The sequence below is a fragment of the Ovis canadensis genome, chromosome 20 (assembly GCF_042477335.2).
Source record: "Ovis canadensis isolate MfBH-ARS-UI-01 breed Bighorn chromosome 20, ARS-UI_OviCan_v2, whole genome shotgun sequence".
NCBI lineage: Eukaryota > Metazoa > Chordata > Mammalia > Artiodactyla > Bovidae > Ovis > Ovis canadensis.
Window position 1 is genome coordinate 38,082,996 of NC_091264.1, and position 24,048 is coordinate 38,107,043.

The 24,048-nt window shown below is 39.7% G+C and overlaps 1 protein-coding gene across 1 annotated transcript in view; it reads left to right on the plus strand.

The window, feature by feature from the left end:
• The window catches only part of TFAP2D (transcription factor AP-2 delta), a 60,445-nt gene extending 45,357 nt beyond the window's left edge, over window positions 1-15,088 (plus strand). Inside the window, exon 8 of the mRNA XM_069563501.1 lies at window positions 14,869-15,088. Within this exon, the coding sequence (XP_069419602.1) occupies window positions 14,869-15,088 (220 nt within the window). The remainder of the gene's footprint in view (window positions 1-14,868) is intronic.
• The last annotated feature ends 8,960 nt before the right edge of the window (window positions 15,089-24,048 follow it).

Below are 24,048 nucleotides of genomic sequence, written 5' to 3' on the forward strand. Positions count from 1 at the left end.
CAATAAATATTTTGCTAAATGTAGATTATGATACTAACTCTGTTAGGTCTTGTATGTATTCTCCCTTGGTTCCTTCCCAGGGCCATAGTATTTTAACTGAACCATGGGCTGGGGAAGTGAAATGATCAATGTGCTTAAATTCTTCTGTTTGAGTCACAAAGTGTACTGACATCACATCTTCTTAGAAATAGAAATCCCATCACACTTGGAAATAAGAAATGCCTAGGCTTCCTAGATATCTGTGTTTGCTGATGATTAAATTTTCATCACTGATTCTCAGTGTTGGAAGGCCCCTCAAGTTGCCCACTCTCCTTCAACATTTGGATCGTCCCTCCAAAATCCCTGTCAAGTTGTCACCCATTCCAGGCTAAAAACCTTCCCTTGATAGGTGGTTCTTTTCTTGCCTCAGCATCCCTTCTAGCTCTGACAGCTCTATTAGAAATGCCTTCCTTCCACTGAGGCAACATCTGTCTTCCTAACATCCCACTCCTTGGGGGCCCTACAGAGTCAGTTTAATCCTGTTTCCCTTCCAATTTCTAAAGGCAGCTCTCATGTCTCTCTGAGTTTTCTCTTTCTGGGCTATTCATCTTCCTTTTCTTTGTGTTCCACACATAACATGCACTCCAGTCAACTTGACTAGTGTTTTCTGAGTGCTCTGGCTTAGCGACACGTGGAAGATAGGATATGTGTCTCTACTAAATGTGAGCACGTTTGGTCTTCCTCTCCAAGGAGCCTAAGATGTATACTGTTTTGGTTGTTTGCTTTTATTTTTTAAATTTTCTCAAGATGGAAAAATGGTGGGGAAGGTAATCAGGAGGGGCTATTTTATTAATCTTGTGAAAGCATTTTTAATGGCAGAGGAGAAGTAATTTCAATTAAATCTCCAACCTCCAATCCCCAAAGAAAAACATCATAAAATAAATTACACGACTAAGCTTGGATTTAAGAAATAGAATCATTAGGCCTCCTTGAGGATGTTTTGCCAGTTCAAGGCAACTTCGAAGACCATTTTATTTAAGAATATTGGAAATAATAGGCCTGAATTGTGAAGGAAAAAAAATCTTATGCTTTGCAAACTTAAACTCTTTTTTGTAAGGTTGAAATTAAACTTTAAAACTTAAAGTCAAAAAATGTACTTACACTCACAACTGCAAAGAAAAACATACCTGTAAGTGGTCAAGTCTTATTCACTACTTAAGTTAAAAAGGATAGTCTGTGTTTACATAAGAGAAAAAAACCCATTTCCCTTGAAGTAAAACTTTCAATAGAAAGAAATATAGACTAAAAAATAAAAACAGAGAACTGTTTTCCTTAGCAGACAAGTGAAACCACGATGCCTTTCTTGTGTGAATCTACATTAAATTACTTACCTTCATTTAATGTTAAGCAGGAAATTAAAGTGTAAATCAGTTGCCAACATTTATTATACTTCATAATGTGGTGGTGGTTTAGTCACTCAGTCATGTCCAACTCTTGCAACCCCATGGACTGTAGCCTGCCAGGCTCCTCTGTCCATGGGAATTCACAAGCAATCATACTAGAGTGGGTTGCCATTTCCTCCTCCAAGGGACCTTCCTGACCCAAGGATCGAACCAGGTCTCCTTCATTGCAGGCAGATTCTTTACTGACTCAGCCACCAGGGAAGCCCACTTCCCAAGGTGCATGGCCCCAAACCAAATGCTGCAAGAGATCCGAACATACAAGCATCTATTGCAGGTCATTTGATAACACTTTAGTGGAGTTTCAGGTTCAGCATATAGGAGACTAGTGTTGTGATGGTTTCAGGTGAACAGCAATGAACATACACATACATGTATCCATTTTCCCCCTAAACTCCCCTCCCATCCAGACCACTGGCATTTTTAAAATAAGGTCCCTGGGTGATTTTTGCATGTATCCAGGGTTGAGAACCAGCAGCCAAAGGAAGCACAGAACATTTGTGAGTGCTGACAGGCCTCGCTAATGAGTGAACTATAAGGATTCCTCACTACCAGAGAACCATACACCTTAATTATGCACCTCAATCAACCTCCATTTTAAAAGCCCTTGGGCCTATGGGATAATATAATTTATGTAGACATTAAGCACAATCAGCCAATTCCCTTTTTCTCTGCTTCCTCTGCCAGTTAGGCTACAAAGGATAGATGTCATCAAGCAGCTCTGGGTGCAAAGGCCCCAGCTGCTTTTCTCAGGCTGAGGTCTCTCTCCATGACCTATATTCAGGAGACATGAAGCATCTTCCCCTCATGGTTCTGAAAAGAACTAAGGTTTTGCAGAGAAGCCCCACAATCCTTTGCTGGTGTTCTCCAGTGGCTATTTCCCAGCCTCCTGCCCTCATGGCTTTTCTCACGAGGGGAAGGAGGCATTTTTCCAGCTGCCACCTAAAACTGTAGCGAGGAGTACAGACTGAGCCTCAGGCTACAGTTGGACCCAAACCTGCAGTCACTGAATAATCCAGGAGAGAAGGAAAAGAAGACTTATCTTCCCTTTAAATCTTGCTACCTGCATGCCTCCCGGAGGCCAGAAAGCAGCACTGAGGTTGGTGACAGTAGCATCCGTAAGCTATGCAGGAAATCAAAGATACATGACAGCAAGCACACGTTGGATTGATGCAACATAACAAAATAATAGGAGTAGCCCAAACTATTTCAACTTTTACAGACACCAAAACTTTTCCAGATAGAAAGTTAAAGTTTGATAAACTAAAATCAGGTTTTGCTCTAATTATCTAAATGATAATTTTCTTTTTGTCTTTTTGTTGTTGGCTTTTGTTTGGCCGTGTGGTTTATGGGATCTTAGTTCCCCGACCAGGGATCAAACCTGTGCCCCTTGCAGTAAAAGCACAGAGTCCTAACCACTGGACCACCAGGAAAGTCCCAGGATATTTCCTCTCGAATTTCATTCTTCTAGTTTGTAGCATAATAGTATCTACTACGCCCAGCTTTTTGTTTCCCAAAAGAAAGCCCAAAAAATCTGTCCTTAGTTTTTTTAATGTTGAGACACAACTAAGTGAGGCAGTCTTCAGTGGCACATAGTAATGAGACTTTCATTTTCCTTTTAATCCTGTTAAATTAGTGTTTGCTTGTTGTTGTTGTTGTTGTTATTGTTCAGTTGTTGAGTCTTGTCTGACTCTTTGTGACCCAGTGGACTGCAGCACCCCAGGCTCCTCTATCCTTCACTATCTTGCAGAGTTTGTTTAAATTCATGTCCATTGAGTCAATGATGCTATTTAACCATCTCATTCTCTGCCACTCCCTTCTCCTTTTGCCTTCAATCTTTCCCAGTATCAGGGTCCTTCCCAGTGAGTCGGCTCTCCAAATCAGATGGCCACAGTATTATAGCTTCAGCTACAGCATCAGTCCTTTCAATGAATATTCATGGTTGAGTTCCTTTAGGATTGACAGCTTTGATCTCCTTGCCTTCCAAGGGACTCTCAAGAGTTTTCTCCAGCACCACAGTTTGAAAGCATCAATTCTTCGGCACTCAGCCTTCCTTATGGTCCAACTATCACACTGTACAGGGAAGATTGTATATCTTCCCTAGTGGCTCAGAGGTTAAAGTGTCTGCCTCCAATGTGGGAGACCTAGGTTCGATCCCTGGATCAAGAAGATCCCCTGGAGAAGGAAATGGTAACTCACTCCAGTATTCTTGCCTGGAGAATCCCATGGACGGAGAAGCCTGGTAGGCTACGGTCCACAGGGTCGCAAAGAGTCAAACACGACTGAGGTTATCACATTGTACACGATTACTGGAAGAACTATAGCTTTGACTATATGGACCTTTGTCAGCAAAATGATGTCTCTGCTTTTTAATATGCTGTCTAGGTTTGTCATAGCTTTCCTTCCAAGGAGCAAGCGTCTTTTAATTTCATAGCTGCAGTCACTGTCCACAGTGATCTTGGAGCCCAAGAAAATAAAATCTCTCACTGCTTCCATTTTTTCCCCTTATATTTGCTATGAAATGATGGGACCAAATGCCATGATCTTAGTTTTTTAATGTTGAGTTTTAAGCCAGCTTTTTCACTCTCCTCTTTTTACTTTCATCAAGAAGCTCTTTAATTCCTCTTCACTTTCTGCCATTAGAGAATGTTTACTTAGTAGGTAGAAAGGATATGTTGGACCTCAGGCCCAACTTTTTTTAAAATTCAAGTAAAATTGACTTACAGTACTATGTTAGTTTCAGGTATATAGCACAGTGATTCAGTATTTTTAGACTTTTTTTAAATGTTATTATAAGATAATGAGTATAATTCCCTGTGCTATACAGTGTATCCTTATTGCTTATCTATTATACATAATAATTGGATATCTTAATCTTATAACCCTAACCTGCCCCTCTCCCTTTCCCTCGGCCCTCTGGTAACCACTAGTTTGTTTTCTATATCTGTGAGTCTGTTTTTATAGTGTTATAGTCATTTATTTGGAGAAGGCAATGGCAGCCCACTCCAGTACTCTTGCCTGGAAAATCCCATGGACGGAGGAGCCTGGTAGGCTCCAGTCCATGGGGTCGCTAAGAGTCGGGCACGACTGAGTGACTTCACTTTCACTTTTCACTTTCATGCATTGGAGAAGGAAATGGCAACCCACTCCAGTGTTCTTGCCTGGAGAATCCTAGGGACAGAGGAGCCTAGTGGGCTGCCGTCTATGGGGTCACACAGAGTCAGATACGACTGAAGCGACTTAGCAGCAGCAGCAGCAGCAGCAGCAGTCATTTATTTGTATTACTTTTTAGACTCCATATGTAAGTGATTTCATACAGTATTTGTCTTTTTCCGACTTATTTCACTAATGATATCCTCCAGGTTCAGTCACATTGCTTAAAAGGGCAGACCTTATTTTTTCCTGCAGTGGCTATACCACATCTTTGTAAATTCATCTATTGATGGACAGTTGGGTTGCTTTCATATGTTGGCAATTGTAAATAATGATGCTGTGAACATTGGCATACATGTATCTTTTTGTATTAGTGCTTTCATTTTTTTCTGGATATATACTCAATAGTGGAATTACTGGATCATATCATAACTCTATTTTTAGTTTTTTGAGAAACCTCCATACTATTTTCTACCAAGCTAAGTTCCTATCAACAGTGTATAAGGTTTTCCTTTTCTCCACATCGTCACCAGCATTTGTTACTTTGCAGACTTTTTGTTGATAGCAGTTCTGAAAAGTGTGAGGTAATGTCTCATTGTTGTTTTGACTTGCATTTCTCTAATATTAGTGGTGCTGATCCGTCTTTTCATGTGCCACGCCCAACTCTTGCCAAGATAGGAAGAATTCAGGGGAAGATTCCATAGAAATTTGCTTTAGGCCATGCTTTAGAAAATTACCTTAGTAGCTTAATTTAAATGAGTTTAGACAAATCAGTTAAAGTAATGAATAAAGCATTTCTGAAGAACAATTAGGGCAATATGGAAAAAGCTTTGTAACACGTCTCTAGCGGACAGCAAGGCTGTTGAAATGTAAACTATATTTACTTGTTCCTCTGGTAGATATTTATTCAGAATCCTATATTAACCTATATCCAAGTAAGCACTGAAGCTTTGGAGATTTTAAAGATAAATACGTCAGGATTTAGCCACAAGCAAAAAATATTCATTTAGCCAGAGATCACAGGGAGTTTGTGAAATTTCTATTATATAGAAGTCTCCTGATAATTCCTCATGATTAATGTCAAGTAGTTTATAAACATAAATACTGCTGGAGTTAAAGATGGGTTGTTAATAACGTCTTATTAGAAAATTGCCCAGGGAGAAAGAATAAAGAATAATAATTTATTCTTTTTCAAGCAACAATCTCTTCTCTACTATCCTCTATGACCGCTTTCATTTTTCCTCAATTTCTTCTTTTTTAAAAAAATACTTATTTCTTTATTTGGCTGTGCCGGGTCTTAGTTGCAGCATGCAAACTCTTAGTTGAGACATGTGGGATCTAGTTCCTTGACCAGGGATCGAATCCAGGCCCCCTGCATTGGGAACTCGGAGTCTTAGCCACTGGACCACCAGGAAGTCCCTCAATTATTTCATTTTTAATCTCATTAACAGAGAGTACAATTTGAACTGTTGCAATATATTTTCCTTTGAAAAATTAAAATCTGTCTCTGTAGTATGTGTTCAGGTCAATAAAAACAGTATAAGTCAGTTGTGTGTACATGTGTGTATACACTAACACAGAGACTCCCTAGAAAAGGTGGTTCAACGACTTGGTATCTCTCCCATTGCTGAGATGTGAGCATACTTTAACACTAGGGGCAGTGTCAAAAGTAGAGTTTCACCTCTGGATCCAGCAAAGTGTTACCTACCTTCCTAAACTGAGCCAATTTGAAGATGGTTTATGTGGCAGAAGATGCTCTAGAGAATGTCAATTAAGAGGTCTAGCAAAATAGAGGTTTTTAAAACCATGAGTAAAATTAAGAAGATGACTGTTAAATATAAGTTACATTTTCTAGAACATCGGGTGCTATAAACTACAACAGTCTGGGTTTTCTCAGCAGGTGGTTGTCAAAACCTGTCTGCGCCTCGGTGTGAAATTAGTCACGGGAAAATTAAATCAATGAGCTGGAATCTACTTAGAAAATAGTTCAAGGTGAATGTAGTTAGAAGCCTGACTAGCTAGCATCCAAACTTCACATTTTGACCCTCGTTTTTTGGTTTGACTTACTGTTTGGTGAGCCTTTTCCCTGAAAATTGCTCGAGTCAGCTGTCTCCTTTTCTCAACATACTGCAAGTGGATGTGTTTTCTTTAATCTCTCCTAAATTTCACATCATTGATTTAGCCCACCAACTAAGCTTTTTACCACATAAAGGTATTTCAGAACTTTGGTTCTGTTATCCAATGCAGCAATTTTCCTCTCTATTCTAATGCCAGCCATTAAGTTACAAATCCATGACACTGGCAATCATGTTGTCAATTAAGATGTGGAGCAGAGTAGGATTAATGAGAAAGTCTTGCGGCATTCCACTGGAAACTAAGAAACGTTTAGCTTTTGTTAACTCAATTATTATTACTGAACCCATGCAGTACTTTAGTGATCACTTATATTTTTAAAAAAATATTAGCCCTTTAGATGTATTCATTACATGAACAAATTGCAATAATTCCATTTAATGGAAAAACCTACCAGCAGTAAAAAGAAATCGTCTATTGATAAACACCACAATCTGGGTAAATCCCAAAATTATTAGGCAAAGTGAAAAGAGCCAGTGATAAAAGCCTGTAGACTTCATGATCCAATTTATATGACATTCAGGGAAAAAGTGAAAACTAGATATATAGAAATTAGAACACTGATTCCCAGGATCTTGGGGTGAGGAAAGTGTCGTTGACCAAAACAAATCACAAGAATATGTTTTGGGTAATGGTAGTCATGACACAATTTTGTAAGTTTGTCGAAATTCAACTAATTACATCCCTAAAAAGGATTAGTATTACTGTATGTAAATTCAAACTGGGTATACATGATTTTAAAAAATATCTCATTATTAGAAATTTACTATGGGACTAATTAAATGTAATTTAATAACCTAGAATTTCTAAAATCTGTCTCTTTCCCCCCCTGCTTTGATTATTAAGGTATTTGTTGTTCAGTCGCTCAGTGGCGTCTGACTCTTTGCAGCCCCATGGACTGCAGCACGCCAGGCCTGCCTGTCCTTCACTATCTTCTGAAGTTTGCTCACACTCATGTGCTTTGAATCAGTGATGCCATCCAACCATCTCATCCTCTGTCATCCCCTTCTCCTCCTGCCTTCAATTCTTCCCAGCATCAGGGTCTTTTCTAATGAGTTGGCTTTTGGTATCAGGTGGCCAGTGTATTGGAGTATTCTGTTTCACTACTTCTGTTCCATCTTCTATGATTTTTGAAAGATTACTCAGCCACTCGAGTGTCTCAGAAACAAACACCTATGTTTTCTTTATCTTTAAATAGGAGTTTCCTATACTTAAAAAAAAAAAAGTTGCAGTTCCACTAATACCCTTGCCAGTTTTAAAGATTAACCTCTTTGAAAAGAAAGTAAAGTATCTTAATTACCATTTAATCTTTCACTTGCTAACACAGTACTCCCTCACCTAAGCCTGTCTGTGCATAGTTCCTCTTCCTCATTCTTGGAACAAAAATTCAAACTATAGGTCTTGGACTTCCTTGGTGGTCCAGTGGTTATGAATTCACCTTCCAATGAAGGGGACACAGATCCTCTGGTCAGGGAACTTAAATACCACATACCTCAGGGCGACTAAGCTTGTGTGCCTGCAATGAGGACCCAGCACAACCGAAAAAAAAGTAAATTCTACAGGCTGGGGTAACAGAGACTCCTGGATGAAACCAAGGAAACTTTCAGTTCAGTTCAGTCACTCAGTCGTGTCCAACTCTTTGCGACCCCGTGAATTGCAGCACGCCAGGCCTCCCTGTCCATCACCATCTCCCGGAGTTCACTCAGACTCATGTCCATCGAGTCAGTGATGCCATCCAGCCATCTCATCCTCGGTCATCCCCTTCTCCTCCTGCCCCCAATCCCTCCCAGCATCAGAGTCTTTTCCAATGAGTCAACTCTTCACATGAGGTGGCCAAAGTACTGGAGTCTCAGCTTCAGCATCATTCCTTCCAAAGAACACCCAGGGCTGATCTCCTTCAAAATGGACTGGTTGGATCTCCTTGCAGTCCAAGGGACTCTAAAGAGTCTTCTCCAACACCACAGGGCAAAAGCATCAATTCTTCGGCTCTCAGCTTTCTTCACAGTCCAACTCTCACATCTATACATGACCACAGGAAAAACCATAGCCTTGACTAGACGGACTTTTGTTGGCAAAGTAATGTCTCTGCTTTTGAATATGCTATCTAGGTTGGTCATAACTTTCCTTCCAAGGAGTAAGCGTCTTTTAATTTCATGGCTGCAGTCACCATCTGCAGTGATTTTGGAGCCCCAGAAAATAAAGTCTGACACTGTTTCTACTGTTTCCCCATCTATCTCCCATGAAGTGATGGAACCGGATGCCATGATCTTTGTTTTCTGAATGTTGAGCTTTAAGCCAACTTTTTCACTCTCCTCTTTCACTTTCATCAAGGAAACTTTAGTCTTCGTTAACTCAATTATTCCATACATGGGAGTCCTGCCTCCTCTCCCTCAAGACTCTGCCTCCTGGAAGTGACAGATACCCAAATGGTGGCAATCAGACAATGTCAAGTAGAGTGTAAGTTGACAATACTAGTGCTCCCACTCAGTCCAGTTTGTTTTAGTTGTTGTTGCTGTTGGCTGGTGGTTTGGTTCTATTTTGGTTTTCTTTGAAGGCTAGACTCTAACATTTGATTAAAAGTTTATGGGAAGAATTCAAGCCACAGATTGTTGGAGATACATTTAACATCTTATTTGCCACTTACATTAAAATCTATGTTAATATAGATTTTATATTAATATACTAAATCTTATATTAAATTTTTTTCTCACTACAAGCTCTTTATTAACAAGTTGAATAAAAAAAGAAGAGAGAGAGAGGTGTGAAAATACTTTTCTTGGATGCCCCAGGAAGGGGAGGCACTGTCAGAACTCACTTGGCCAGGACAGGCAACCCAGCCAGAGGCAGAAGGGAGATCAGGGCCCAGCCTAGGAGCAGCCCGCAGCCCAGGGTGCTGAGAGCAAGAAGGCTCAGGCCTCAAACAGAGGATATGCAAACACTGAGGCCCTGCAGGGAGTGATGGGTTGAGGGCTGCCTGGAGGAAGCCACGAGCACCATCTTCCCCTGCACTGGGCAGACACACGTGTATGTATGAGAGCTGGTATCTGCTCACAGCTTACGTACACAGAGCAGAAGGAAGGGTCCCAGAGTTGAGGAATAGCTTTGCGAAGTCTCTAGAAGCCTAAGGGCAAGGGCAGAACCTGGAGGCTGCTGTTCCCCTCGGAGCCTCAGGAGCCCAGGCCCTCCTGCTGGCACTGGAGGACCTCCATGACTGCCCTTTCGGGCATGGTCGAAGTTGAAACTTGGACAATCATTTATGCTGTAACTGATATGGCTCCATATAGCTTCCTCTTTGATGATGAGATCTTGCCCTCACTTATTTTATTTTCATTGTGTTCTCTGGGCTCTAGTTTTATATTCTGGGGTGGGGGTGGGGTGGGGAATGTTACTCCTTTCTCTTCAGAATTCAAGTTAAGTTTTCTCATCACTTTGGCAAGTTTCTGTCCTTTGGTAGAAGCACATCCTTTTCAATGTCTTAATCAGGGGACCAGGAAACTGACTCCTTTTTTCAATATTATCCAAGGAGCTTTGAAGAGTGAATGGTTTTTAGATTGGCTGGAAAAAAAGAAAGGGAGGATAAACAAACACAAGTGGGAATGACCAGGGTAGGTTTAAGGATAGAGAAGAGATACATTAAGAAAGCTGATACAACCTTTGTATTGTCTGCCAAGGTCGAGCAAAATGTGTTAAATGTAGATGATATGTCTAGCACAATGTTGGTTGTCTTTCTCACTTGTGTACTTGAGGACAAACTTTTAGATGAATATGAATTTTTAAAGACTCTTATATTTTGATAACCTACTTCAAGCCATCATGGCTGCTACTTAGCCCAGGTAATATTTACTTGTAAAATGCTCTCTGATATTAATTTGATAAAATAGATGCAAATGCCAAATATAATTTAAGTGTTAAATCTATGGCTAAAAAATATTTTCTAAGGGCAAAAAAATGGCCTTATCAAAGATTTTGAAGATTTGACTATGGTGTGTTACCTTATACATGACTTTATTTTCTGTCTAGGACTGAAAGTCAGCCTCATCTTTTTCTGTTTTTCTCTTGTTTTTCTGTAGACTCTACATTATTCCTTTTCTTCTTTTTGTGTGTCACTGTGAATGAGAGATATACCTATTTTTTTTAAATTGTTGGGGCCAAAAGAAAAACATGACATCCCCAGAAATTCTTTTAATCATCCTGTGGTTTTACACTTTGTTCTGTGATTCTCATACAGTATCAGATTACTTTAAATTATTTGGATTCATAAACCTCACTGAACACTGCTAGAACAGAGCTATACTTTGCATTTAGCATTATCCCATGTAGTGTTCCATGCATATTTTTTGATGTGCAGGTAATGTGAAATCAAGGAAATTAACATTTACATTATATTTTTTGTTTTGAAGATAACACTTCAGATCCTTCCTTTTCTTACATTGAATATTTCAGAGGTTTAGACTTCTCTGTTGAGCTAAGTGGTTTTTCAGTGTCCATAACCTTCTGTCATGTCCTTGGTTTTAAGAAGTGCACCATAAGCATTATACCAGTGAACTGCAGCTTAGAGCTGGAAAGAAACTTGCAGATATTTTCATCAGACCATCTTACAAGGCTATGTAACTTCCCACAAGTTACACAGTGCCTAAGGTCAAAGGCAGTGTGAAGACTCTATGCAAAGAGTTCTCAACCCAGGGCACATGGGCCAATGCAGCTTACAAAAGACCAGGTACATATTTTAGAAGCAAGAAAGACCATCAGCCAGGGAGGGATGCCAACCTGAGAATCTTTCATTATGGCAACCACTCTTCTCAACATGGAGAAGTAGAGCATTTATATAGACCCGTCTACTTTGTACTTGGCCTTTAAAAAGATTTTTTTTTTAATATTTATTTTTATTTATGTATTTGGCTGTACCAGGTCTTAGTTGTGGTGTGCAGGATCTTAGAGCTTCATTGCTGTACGTGGGATCTTTAGTTGAGGCATGTGAACACTTAGTTGTAGCATATGTGATCTAGTTCCCTAACCAGGGATCAAACCCAGGCCCCCGGCATTGGGAGCAGAGTTTTAGCCACTGGATTACCAGGGAAGTTCCTGCAGTTGGCCTTTTAGAATCCTGATCTTAAACAGGAAAATGAGTAAGAACGATCTTTCAGGCTACAAGCCGGCCCATAGAACAAAGCTCAGTTAAAGAAGTTGAGCAGAAATAGCCAACAGACTGATTTCTCAAAATGAAGTCATAAACACACCCACAGCCTGGGAGGGATGTAAATAAGCACAGAGTCAATACAGAATTTCTCAGGCAAATTATTTAATATGTCTGAGTATCTGTTTCTTCATCTGTAAAATCGACATAATAATACTTCTTAGAGTTGTTGCCTGGATTATATCAGAGGTGCAGAAGAAAGCACTTAGAACACAGCCTGGCATATGGTCAGGACTCAAATATTAGCTACTAACCTTAATATTTACCCAAGTGGAACTAAATTCTGTAATTTCTGAAAGAGGAGTCAAAACTGAGAGGGCATGGCAATAGAGAGGAAAATAAATTCGTCTAATGGGCTTCCCTGGTAGCTCAAATGGTAAAGAATCTGCCTGCAGTGCACGAGACCCTGGTTTGATCCCTGGGTCAGGAAGATCCCCTGCAGTAGGAAATGGCAACCCACTCCAGTATTCTTGCCTGGAGAATTCCATGGACAGAGCAGCCTGGTGGGCTACAGTTCACGGGGTCACAATGGGTCAGACACCGGACATGACTAAGTGACTTTCACTTTCACTTTCAAAGGTACAAAGAGCCCTGAACAGGAATAAAGCATGAGAAAAGAGGTATCCTGTTAACATGTATAACATCCTATGGAAAAAACTGAACGAACTTTTTGGTCAACCCAATAGTTTGAGCTCAGGGCCAAGCATCTAGACATTAATAGGTCGCCTCATTTGTGCTTTATGTGGTTGCTTCCATGATTAATTCTGCTACAACTTTAATCAACTCCATTTATGTTCTGTCTTCCTGATAAGTTCTAAAACATTTGGATTCCCCTCTAACTGTTATCATTGTAAAAATGGAGCCGAAGTCAGTTTTCCTGTTCAGCAGTGTGAGATATGTATATGTATATGGTTCAACAACAGTGATGCCTTACTCATAAAAGGCAAACTTTGGTGTATATAGTTGCCCAAGCATTAACCAGTCTGGTTTTCTAAATAATTGGTGACTGAGGTCTGGTTTTTTTTCTTTTTAATGTATGTTAGTTATGACTAAGGCATAAAGTAGGCTTTGTAAAATGCCAGCATGAAAGATGGTGGCAGCTTGTAAAATATAATAGACATGCAGAAAAATTCACCCTCACCACAAACATCCCACAGCCAACAATTTCTACCATTTGCTGAAACACTTCCTAATAGTCTGGCATCCTCCAGACTCCTTTGTGTGTATTAACATAAGTAATAACTCCATGTGCTCGATCTTACTATTATCACCATTGAGGCCTATCAGTAGCTGCCTTGATCCTAAATTCATCATTTGCAATATTTTAAGAGCTTGTCATTTTTGTCCCTTAAGATTACATACCCTAAGAAGGATAACTAGCAAATTAACATATTGTGAAGGATAGTACTATCTGATTTTAAAACTGCTAATGTCACAATGGGCTTCCCTGGTAGCTCAGCTGGTAAAGAATCTGCCTGCAATGCAGGAGACCTGGGTTCAACCCCTGGGTTGGGAAGATCCCCTGGAGGAGGACATGGCAACCCACTCCAGTGTTTTTGCCAGAGAATCCCCACTGACAGAAGAGCCTGGAGGGCTACAGTCCCTGGGGTCACAAAGAGTTGGACACAACTGAGCAACTAAGCACAATGTCACAATAACTATAACAACTAGGGCTTGTAAACAGTTAATGACTTCATTTATTGAATGTACCATTTATCTATGTTATTTATAGATAAATGGATATAATAACATGTGCAAGATGTACATCAAACACGTTTTTCTATATTTTACAAGATATGAGTAATGGGGAGCACCCTGACAATGTCACTTCAGGAACAACAGACACAAGTGAATAATCTGGGTGGGTTCTGTTTGCAGAAAGAGTGAATATACGCTTAGGTATTTGTTCAACTAGAGAGGATGTTTGTTACGGTTGGATGGGCTACCAATGCTGAGGTTGCCACAGCCCTCCCTACATGTCTCATTAGTTATGGTTATTAGTGAATTAGTTACCTGCTGAAACCCCCCAAAAATAGATAGGAGACAGGAGTTGAGTAGATTCCTGCCATCTTGTTCCATTCATATCTGCACAGCTGCATGGCTATTTTGAGAGAAAATAGAGGGCAGTACCTTTCATTTTAAGCAGATGGGAATTGCAAACATCACTTCTTTTGGTCTGTTGTGGAAAGGTTAGTCCTGGGTCCAACTTTCCTGCAAGGGAAGCTTGGGAATGTGGCCTCCAGCAGGATGCCTTATGCTCAGATAAAACTTTGTAATTTTGGAGAAAAGAAGAATGAAGTTAGAGGAACAGCTAACCGTCAGGCACACTCAGCCACTTTTGGTCTCTTATTGTGTGATCTCTGCTTATGTAAGGGTATGTGCCATTCTTAAAAGCAATGATTCTCACAATAGAAAGTTGTATTTACTGGCTTTCTTAATAATATAGAGACTCAAGAGTCAAGGCATGTGTCAAACACTTGGAAATGCTAATTAGTGCCTTCCAAGTCTATCAGGGTTTCCCTGGTGGCTCAATGGTAAAGAACCCACCAGTGCAGGAGATATAGGTTCAATTCTTGGGTCAGGAAGACCCCCTGGAGAAGGAAATGGCAACCCACTCCAGTGTTCTTGCCTGGGAAATCCCATGGATAAAGGAAGCTGGCAGACTGCAGTCCATGGGGGTCGAAAAAGCGTGGGACACAACTCAGCGACTAAACAACAACAAATCAAGTCTATTAACGACATATTATAACAAATAGACCTAAATTTCTTATTATTCAGAGCAATACATTGACTTGCGTCTGCCTTCCACAATGCTTGGCACCATTTAGGAACACAATAAATGCTTTTTAATGTAATGTTCCAGATTGAATGGGGAGGGAGGGATGATTTGTTATCCCACATCATACTGCAAATTGCTCATCTCTTTTTCCTACTGTTTCTCATTTCCAGTTTGATCACTCATGGCTTTGGGACCCCAGCAATATGTGCAGCCCTAAGCACTTTCCAAACAGTCCTCAGTGAAATGCTGAACTACTTGGAAAAACACACTGCTCACAAAAATGGTGGAGCGTCAGATTCTGGCCAAGGACATGGCACCTCGGAGAAAGCCCCCCTGCGGAAAACTTCAGAGGCAGCCGTGAAAGAGGGCAAAACAGAAAAGACAGACTAACTACATCAAACAGAATCTATTTCCAGAGAGTCTTGCTGCTGATATTTTTTCTAATTTATATATCATTGAGGGTGATTAATCTTCAGTGGACAAAATCTCAGCCCTCCCCCAGCCCTCCATAAAAAAAAAAAAAAAACGGAAATGAAAAATGAAACAAAAAAGGACAAAATCAAAAAAAAAAAGACAAAAAAAAAGGAAAACAGCAGTGTAACTGTGTGATGAAGTTGTCACTTTTTAATTTTATGTTATGATAAACTCCTTTTGTGCACGTAATTTATTGTTCCGAATTATATACATCACAATTTTTAAGCACTTCTGGAATTTGGAGAGGCAGCACATGCTTTTTCACATCTAACTGATGCACTTTCTTATCCAACTCTGTAGTTAGGGATCAGAAAGCATGACCAAACTGGAACCCACCACCAGCGCCCGTCTTTCTCGACTTAATCCCCTATAACGAAAGAGTGCCTCTTTCCACTAAATAGACCAATTTGGCGATCAGTCCATCAATAAATGCTTTGGGAACTGAAAAGGGCATTCATGAATCTTTGTCCTGTGAATTGACAGCAATTTTAAAATCTTGGTCACCGCTAGCCCACTTAACTACCAGTGCCTTGGTGGTATTTAAAAACTCCAGAAAACTCTATTCCCTCTTTGTATGATTATTCCCACCCCATCCTAAGACCAATTTTTTAAAAGAAAAGGCTCAGAAGAATGTTTAAGAAATAAGAGATGACCTCTTCTATCCAATCTCCTCACATCCCCAACCTAACAGTTTAGGGAAACAGACTGCACGTAGCAGGTCAGGGCAAGATGGATGTAGGAAAGGGTAGCTCGGCTACTTAGGCTTCTAAAGAAAAGCTGTGGTATTGTCTCACCTGGAAAAGCATGAGAATCGGAACAGCACTTTCCAGGAAGCCCTGCCCCTCAGAGACAGGAGAGGAGCCCTGGAAACTAGTAGAGGCCCCTCGAAGTGTTGGCGGCCAATGATTGTATGGTTATAATGAAAGCCACTATTCTTGTCTCCCTTTGTGGTTCTTCCACCTGCCCAGTAGCTGTGTTCTCAACCTTTAGAGGCTCAAAGCATTCAGGTCTGTGTTCAATAAAGAAAACGAAAACACAATGATCAGAGAAGACTTTTGCTTTTAAGATGCTTCCTTTTTTTTTCATAGCTTGTTCTTAAGCCTTATTGTCCTTTAGTTAAAACACTGAAAACAAGAGGTTCCTGGCTGCAAAGTCCAGGGGCTAGTAGAATCAAAGTTCAGTCCATTAAAACCTGAATGTGTAGAGAAACCTAACTGGCACCACATAGTACTAACCTTTCTACTGTTAACAGTTTTCAAAGTTGTAAGCAAATAAAAATGTAGGTCATCCTCAATGAAAAATATCATTTAAAAAATACGTGAACCCCTGACATTGTTTAGCATGAAAATGTTCTCCTCTCGTTAACATACATCAATTACTTTCAGAAAGTCTCAGCCACAGTATAACCCCATAAGGAATATTATTATTATTTTTAATGGAAAGGAAATTGCTTGAGAGTTTTCATCAAGAGATCACAAGAAAATGCTTTTTACCTGATAATTCTTAAAATCATTTACCTTTTATCTTCAATCTTGTACCGAAAAGAGGAACATAACCAATGAATATTTAAATTTTCTAGATTAAATTCAGTTAACAGAAGACCCTAATAAGGAATTCTATAATAAAGCGGTTTTATAGTTACACAGTAGAAGAGTTTAAAGAAAATGTAAAAGTAATGCATTGTGACTTCGTGTATATCTCTAGTTCCGTTTTTTAAAATCTTACCATTATTCATGGCTTTAACTTTTTTAAATAAAATAGAATAAAAGCTGAGATTCTGCTGCAGTTCCAAATTTCATCACAAAATAAATTGATTCCATTTTACATGAAAATTCCCATATTGTAAAATATATACATGAAACAAAAAATGACTATTTCAGTTTAATAAGTTGTAGGAAAGCTATATACAGATAATGCGGGCTACTAATTTCCTTAATGAAAGTTCCACATTGACTTTTATTCCTTTTATTATTAACGTACATATGTACTTAATATGGCGTTTTGATATGTATATCTGCTAGGTGCTTAATGTAGTTATATACCATGTCAAATGTTCACCCATAATCAGACAAAAAAATTAGATCCGGCTTATAGTACCAGCTTACTTCACCCATAGATGTAACTAGTTGGGCTTCTTAACACCTCAGTGGGGTGTTATATTTATTAACTTTGGAAACAGAAGTATAACTGTAACTACAGTGCATATTATTTCCAGGATTCTGGGTGTCTTCAGAGCCTTAAATGGACAGCACCCATCATTTAACTTAACCAGCCATTAGGACATAAATGAATTAATGGGCTGGTCATGTTCAGAGTAATTATTTATCATATTTAATAGACATTGTTAACATGCCAACTTTTACCTTGTATATAATAGGTACTCAACACTTTTTAAATAAATGAGTAAATGAATGTGTGTGTGTTCTTTGTCCAAAATGGGCCAAAGGACCTTTTACTTTTACTTTTGATTTTTTTTTTTTTTGGAAACCCATTGCTTCAATCTGGCTGGATTCTTCCATGATAGTTTATGGATAACACTTATTATTTGAGTAAGAAAGTATTTCCACTCTATCACATTAGTTGCAATTAGGTGCGTTTAATATAAAACAATAAAAGCAACAAGGTAAGTATCAAAATGTCCGAAGAAGTAAAATTATGATCATTATCAGTATCATAATTTATAGCAAAGGAAAAGAGTTCACCAAAGTCTGATTTTCAGTGTTTTAGTAAGAAAGCAATGAAAAGGCTTTCTAGATTAACTATTCCTGGCCCAGGCATTTTGTCCAAACCTGTCATTAATTACTTAAAATTAATAAACTTGTGAAAGATGAAGTCAAACTCCCACAAAAAGAAATGTTTGTTTTAAAGCCGTTTCAATAACCAATTTAAATGCCATTTCCATAGTTATTTCACTGGAGCTATTTTTTAACTTAAGTTTGGTGGTTCTCGCAAAGTAAAGAAAACTCTGAATTATTCTATATTTTCTTCTCTGGGAAGATCAGAGCACAGGAAAAGTATCTAGTCTATTCTCCTGCATCCCTCTTTCCAGATGCTTTTTAAAAGGGTAATTCTTTCTAGCTTTGCAGTTCCTTTTTTCTTTCCCATCTGTGAGGGTGTGTTCTCTTCAGTGTCTAAGACCAAACGTGACCTTTAGCATAGATGAGCATCCAGAGCCTAGAGTGACAGTGATAGGAATTTGACCTTTTGTCATCTGGCACTTTTAAAGTAAACGTGTCAATGAATTATCCTTGTTAAGATGAGTAAAGCAATGTAATTCCATTGCCCTATATTTTCTTTCTTTTGGGTTTCTTTGCAGGTGTTTTTGACCAGCAATTTTTTTAATGTATCAGCATCTTTTACACAATGAATATGCCATCTCCCTATGAAAGCCAAGTCAGTATATGAGAGGTGGCCTGAGACAGTGACTAAGAGCATAGACTCTAAAGCCAAATTACCTGGGTTCAAATCATGGACCTTTCATTTGCTTCTGTGTGATCTTGGGCAAGTTGCTGAATCTTTCTGTGTCTCCACTTCCCCATCTGTAAAATAAGGATAATGATAGATACCTGTTCACAGAATTACTGTCTGAATCAAAGAGTTGACATATCCAAATTGCCAAGAGCAGGGGCGTAGCTACTGCTACTTGAGTATTAGTTGTTGTCATTAATACTTAGAGTTGGGACAAACCATTTATCTCTTCAGTTTATTGAATCCCTTCTATTATATATGTCAGGCTCTGTCTGAGAGACTGAAGATAGTGGAATTGAGTGTTTTTCTTGAGAGTTTCTTGCATTCTCCTATGACGATCCCAGCCATTAGAATATGGTTAGCGTCCTGATGTAAATGTGCTCAAGTTACCCCGACACAAACCAGACCCAGGTCCAGGGGGTTGTGGGGAGGGAGGGAAATCAAGGAAGGGGTTGTAAAGGTGGAAGGGAAGGGAAAGGTGGAAGCCAGAAATAGGAGATTTTACGGTTCTGGGTAAGTTAAAAACATTTAGGGCAGGGTGTGATTTTTGAAAACTAACTGATGTTGCTTGTATTTCTGGTTATTTTTCCCTCCATTTGCAGGGGCACCTAACAAGTTGCCCATATTGCCTCAGGGAAGGACCAAGTGGATGCAGGCAGCAAAGGTGTTGCACCTCTATACAAGTTTTCAGCTGCAAAATCCTGGGCCTAAGGAGGACTTGCGGGTTTCTGTTTTGTTTTGTTTTGTTTTTCAGGTGTGGTGCGCAGGATCTTCAGTTGCAGCATGTGAGGTCTAGTTCTCGGACCAGGTGTGGCACCTGGGCTCCCCGCACTGGGAGCGTGGAGTCCTAACCTAGGGAAGTCCTAGGACTTGAGGTTTAAAAGCCAGTCAGGACCTTTATCTTTCTCCTCATACACTCATACACACACACACACACAGATGGCAGCCCCAGAAAATAGTCCTCAGGTTGAAGAACGAGAGGATAAAAGAAGCATTGAAGAAAGGTTAGTGATCATTGCATCCCTCTAAGATGAGACCACATTCTGGGGTTGCAGGAGGGAGAAAGAAGACCCAGCCCTGAGCAGAAGCTGGGGTTCTATGAAGTGTGTCTAGGCAGACAGTTTTCGGACAACCTCACTGGGTTTTTCGCAAGAGTCTCTCAGCATGGCCGGGAGAGACCAGGACAATGTGCATGTGAGCAGAAAACAAAAGCAGCAGCTATTCTGGCAACTCATAGAGATGAAGCAAAAAATGGATATTTCAGGCACACCCAGAAGCAACCCAGGTAGCTGGCAAGCAGGGCAGGTTGGACTCTAAGAAAATGGACAATTATAAATTATTGGGTGCCCTAGAAGTGTTTTCAGATTCCCAGTGCCAGAACAAAAAGTGATAGTAGCAAAATATCTCCTGCATTAACACAGAAAAAGTCACTGTCACATTCACCCTCCAGTGTATAAATCCTGTAAGCATGTTGCTAAAACCAAGATTTTAAATGAAAGAGCAATGCAAAATAAAACTGACAACTTGTTGTCTCATGCACAGCAGAGCATTCTTGATACATAGTATCCATATCCTCAAAAAGCACTGAAATGGGTATAAATGCTTATTGTTCCTAATTATCCTAATTATAAAGCCTATTTACTAGCAGTTGAGATGCTTTCTTTTTTTCTGGAGTAGTGGAGAGGGTATGGCAAAGCTGCATTTTCTTTCTGACTTCCTAAATGTTTTATCTAATTAGTTAACTTCCATTTTATAGTGGATAAATTTTGTTTTCTTAATGAATGACAATTTCACTGAAAATTATAGCTTTTTATCCTAGAAGTTATAAAGCTATTATAATGGATTTGAAACAGAAGACTTATAATGGTTTTATTGAAAGGGTTTTGGCAAAGATCGCCTGTGACTTTCTTAGAACGTGTAAGAAAAAGCAGTGTTATGCTCAGAGCACACTGTGTATAAGTTTTTCCTCTATCGCCTGGGTACCCTGAATGAAAGCATGTATTTAATTGTTGTATGGACATGTAACTCCTAGAACAAATAATAGTAACTTTGGGAATTCCAGATTTCTTTACAAATAGGTCAAGCTAAAATTCTAATTTTCAGCAATAGATCATATTGAATAATGGACTTTCTTGAACCCAGAAATTCTTCTTATAAAATCATTTCACTGTCATGATGACAATGGAGGCTAATCAAATTCATTCATCTATTTATTTAGTCAACAAATACTCATTGAGAACTTGCTAGTACATGTTAAATATTTACAGATTCACATTAATTTCAAATCCTAGACCTGAGATACTCATACTCATTTCCAGTGGCTATGTAGAATTTCTTATTATGTACTTAATTTTTAGTAAGTCCTTGATCACAGAGTGGAAATACCTTATTTTGTTTTATGCATTTATTCATTTATACCCCTAGATGCTTTAAAAATAAGATTTAATACAGTTTTCAGGAACTTATACAGATAATAACATACTACAATTTAGAAACAGCTGGGAAACACAAATTGATCATCAAAAGTAGAGCCAGAAATGAAGCTAAAATAAAAAATAGAGTATTTGCTATAAGTGTGCTCTGTCACATTCAACTCTTTGTGACCCCATGGACTGTAGCCTGGCAGGCTCCTCTGTCCATGGGATTTCTCAGGCAAGAATACTTGAATGGGTTGCCATTGCCTTCTCCAGGGCATCTTCCTGACCCAGGGATCGAACCCACATCTCCTGCATCTCCTACATTGGCAGGAGATCTTTACCACTGAGCCACTTGAGAAGTCCCATTTACTACAGGTAGGTAACAAATTTAATTCTAATAGCAAAATGGAAATTGATCATTTATTCAATTCACTGTGTTTGCACCTAAGACTAAGCCAAAACAATTGCTAGGCAGAAATACAACTATTTCTGACACTTAGATTAAGAGGGGGAAAGTCTTTCAAAAAAATCTTTGGGAAAGGAACAATGAACAATACTCTTTCAGCAAATTAGAGTTTCTCAACCTCAGCACTTCACTTATTCAAAATGAATTAATGAATTGACAAGTAATGTAAAGTACTATTATGGAAACAAGATGACAAAGATTTAATTTAGGCAAGGAGAGAAAAGGTGAACCTTACCAATGAAATGGAGAATAACTTGAAGGATTGTGGTGTTTAATCCAAGGAGACAGTGAAGATCATTTCTAGTGCGGTAACAGCAAGGCAATGACACCCCACTCCAGTGCTCTTGCCTGGAAAATCCCATGGATGGAGGAACCTGGAAGGCTGCAGTCCATGGGGTTGCTGAGGGTCAGACACGACTGAGCGACTTCACTTTCACTTTTCACTTTCATGCATTGGAGAAGGAAATGGCAACCCATTCCAGTGTTCTTGCCTGGAGAATCCCAGGGGCAGGGGAGCCTTGTGGGCTGCCGTCTATGGGGTCGCACAGGGTCAGACACGACTGATGCGACTTAGCAGCAGCAGCAGCAGCAGCAACAGCATGTGCTGAGCCCTCGAGGAGGAAGAGAGCTTGGCATCTGCAGGAACTGTCAGAAGCCAATGTGGCTTCCATGGGGTGAGTTAGGACCAGATGAGCCACGAGTAGGGGTGGAGATGAGATGGCAGGAATGTTCCAGACCTGTGGTCCAACTCTAGATCTTGGGTTTCATAGTAGGTGCAGTAGAGAGCCAATGAGAGTTTTTAATCCAGAAAATGATGAAACCAATTGGGGTTTTCAGTTCTTAAAGCCTCTTCCTATCTGTCCTTTAGAACTCTTATGTTTTCCTTTCTTTTTAGGGCTCCCTTCTAGTTGGAAACAGGAAAATAATTTTGGGAGCTTAGAAATAAATGTTCTAAAATCTCTTTGGAAAAGCAGGTGCATGTCTGTAGGATGAGGTAGACAAAGAGCATTGATGAGATTCCAGAGGGAGGCTGCCCAACCCCCTACCCTTTAGACCTCGGGGTGAGCGTGATAATCTGCATCTTAACAATCCTGGATTGCTGAAGTCCTCAGTGAAGATCATGGCAGAGCCACTTTCTTTGATGTCTGAAGTTTCAAATTCCCCAGGATCACTTGCTGAGAGTGGATCTGGCAACCAGTTGATGTTCAAGCATTTACCACATCATGTTTTATCTTTAGTATATGGCTTCCTTAGAAACTGAACTTGACTTTTCATTAGCAAGTATTCAGCAGCAAAAGTTCATCTCAAATTTTTATTTATTTATTTTATTTTTTGGCCGTCCTGTGTGGCCTGCAGGGTCTTAATTCCCTGAACAGGGATTGAACCAGGGCCCTCCACAGCAAAAGCATGGAGTTCTAACCACTGGACCCCCAAGAAATTCATATGAACTTGACATTTTAGATGTATTCCAAGCATTTTTGGAAACCATAGTCAAGTGCGTTTTTGTTTGTTTTGCTTTTAATTGAGATATAATTTACAATATTTTATTAGTTTCATGTGTACATTATACTGACCGTATTTTGTATGTATTGTGAAATGAGCATCATGGTAGTCCTAGTGAACACCTGACCATCCACAGTCAAGTGTTTTGAATGTTTTGAACATGTCTGTGAACTGAACTTAATTTTCTATGTAAACAAGGTCGACAATTTCCTCAAAGAGGGTTGAAAAGAACAGTTTTGGAGACTAAACCTGTGTTAAATAAAAACTGACTTGAACTTAGTTAAGGAGAAACTTCATTCAAAGAAATCATTGCAGGATGGGAAGGGGGCCTCTTGCAGGAGGGAGACACCCCAGCTGGAAGATCTGCAGGATTTCAATGGTCGTGCAGAAAAGGACTTTAATAAGAAATGGGGAGTAAATAAGGCTAGAAGGAGTCTGGGGTGGGGGAGGACGTGGAGTGATCGACAGTTCAGCCAGGAATGCCTCTTCTTTGGGTCAGCTGATTCTCGGAAGGGTGGTTAAGGAGGGCTTGTACACTGGCTCAGGTTGAGAGTAACCCAAAGTTCAAGAGTTTGGGGGAAGAAACCAACTTCACTTCACTTTGGTCAAGTCAGGTATTTTGTTCAGATTAGTCAGTGGGTACAAACTGTTCAACTCATCATTTATGAGACAAGGAATGAGAATGTGGAGGGTGTGTGTCTGGCATGGCCAAAGGTCAGTGAGCGGATACCTGGGTCTTATCAAAGTCACATGGGGAAGAGTGTTTCTTGGTAGTAATGCATTTCCCGAAAGCAGAAGAGAGGGAGGATTTCTTAAACATTGTTGTTTCCCAAGAATAAGGGTTACGCATAAAGTTTAACACTGTTGGATGAATGTTAGTTGCTCATTGTGACCCCATGGACTGAAGACCGTCAGCCTCCTCTGTCCATGGGATTCTCCAGGCAAGAATACTCTAGTGGGTTGCCAGTTCCTTATCCAGGGGATCTTCCAATCTAGAGATCAAACCCAGGTCTCCTGTATTG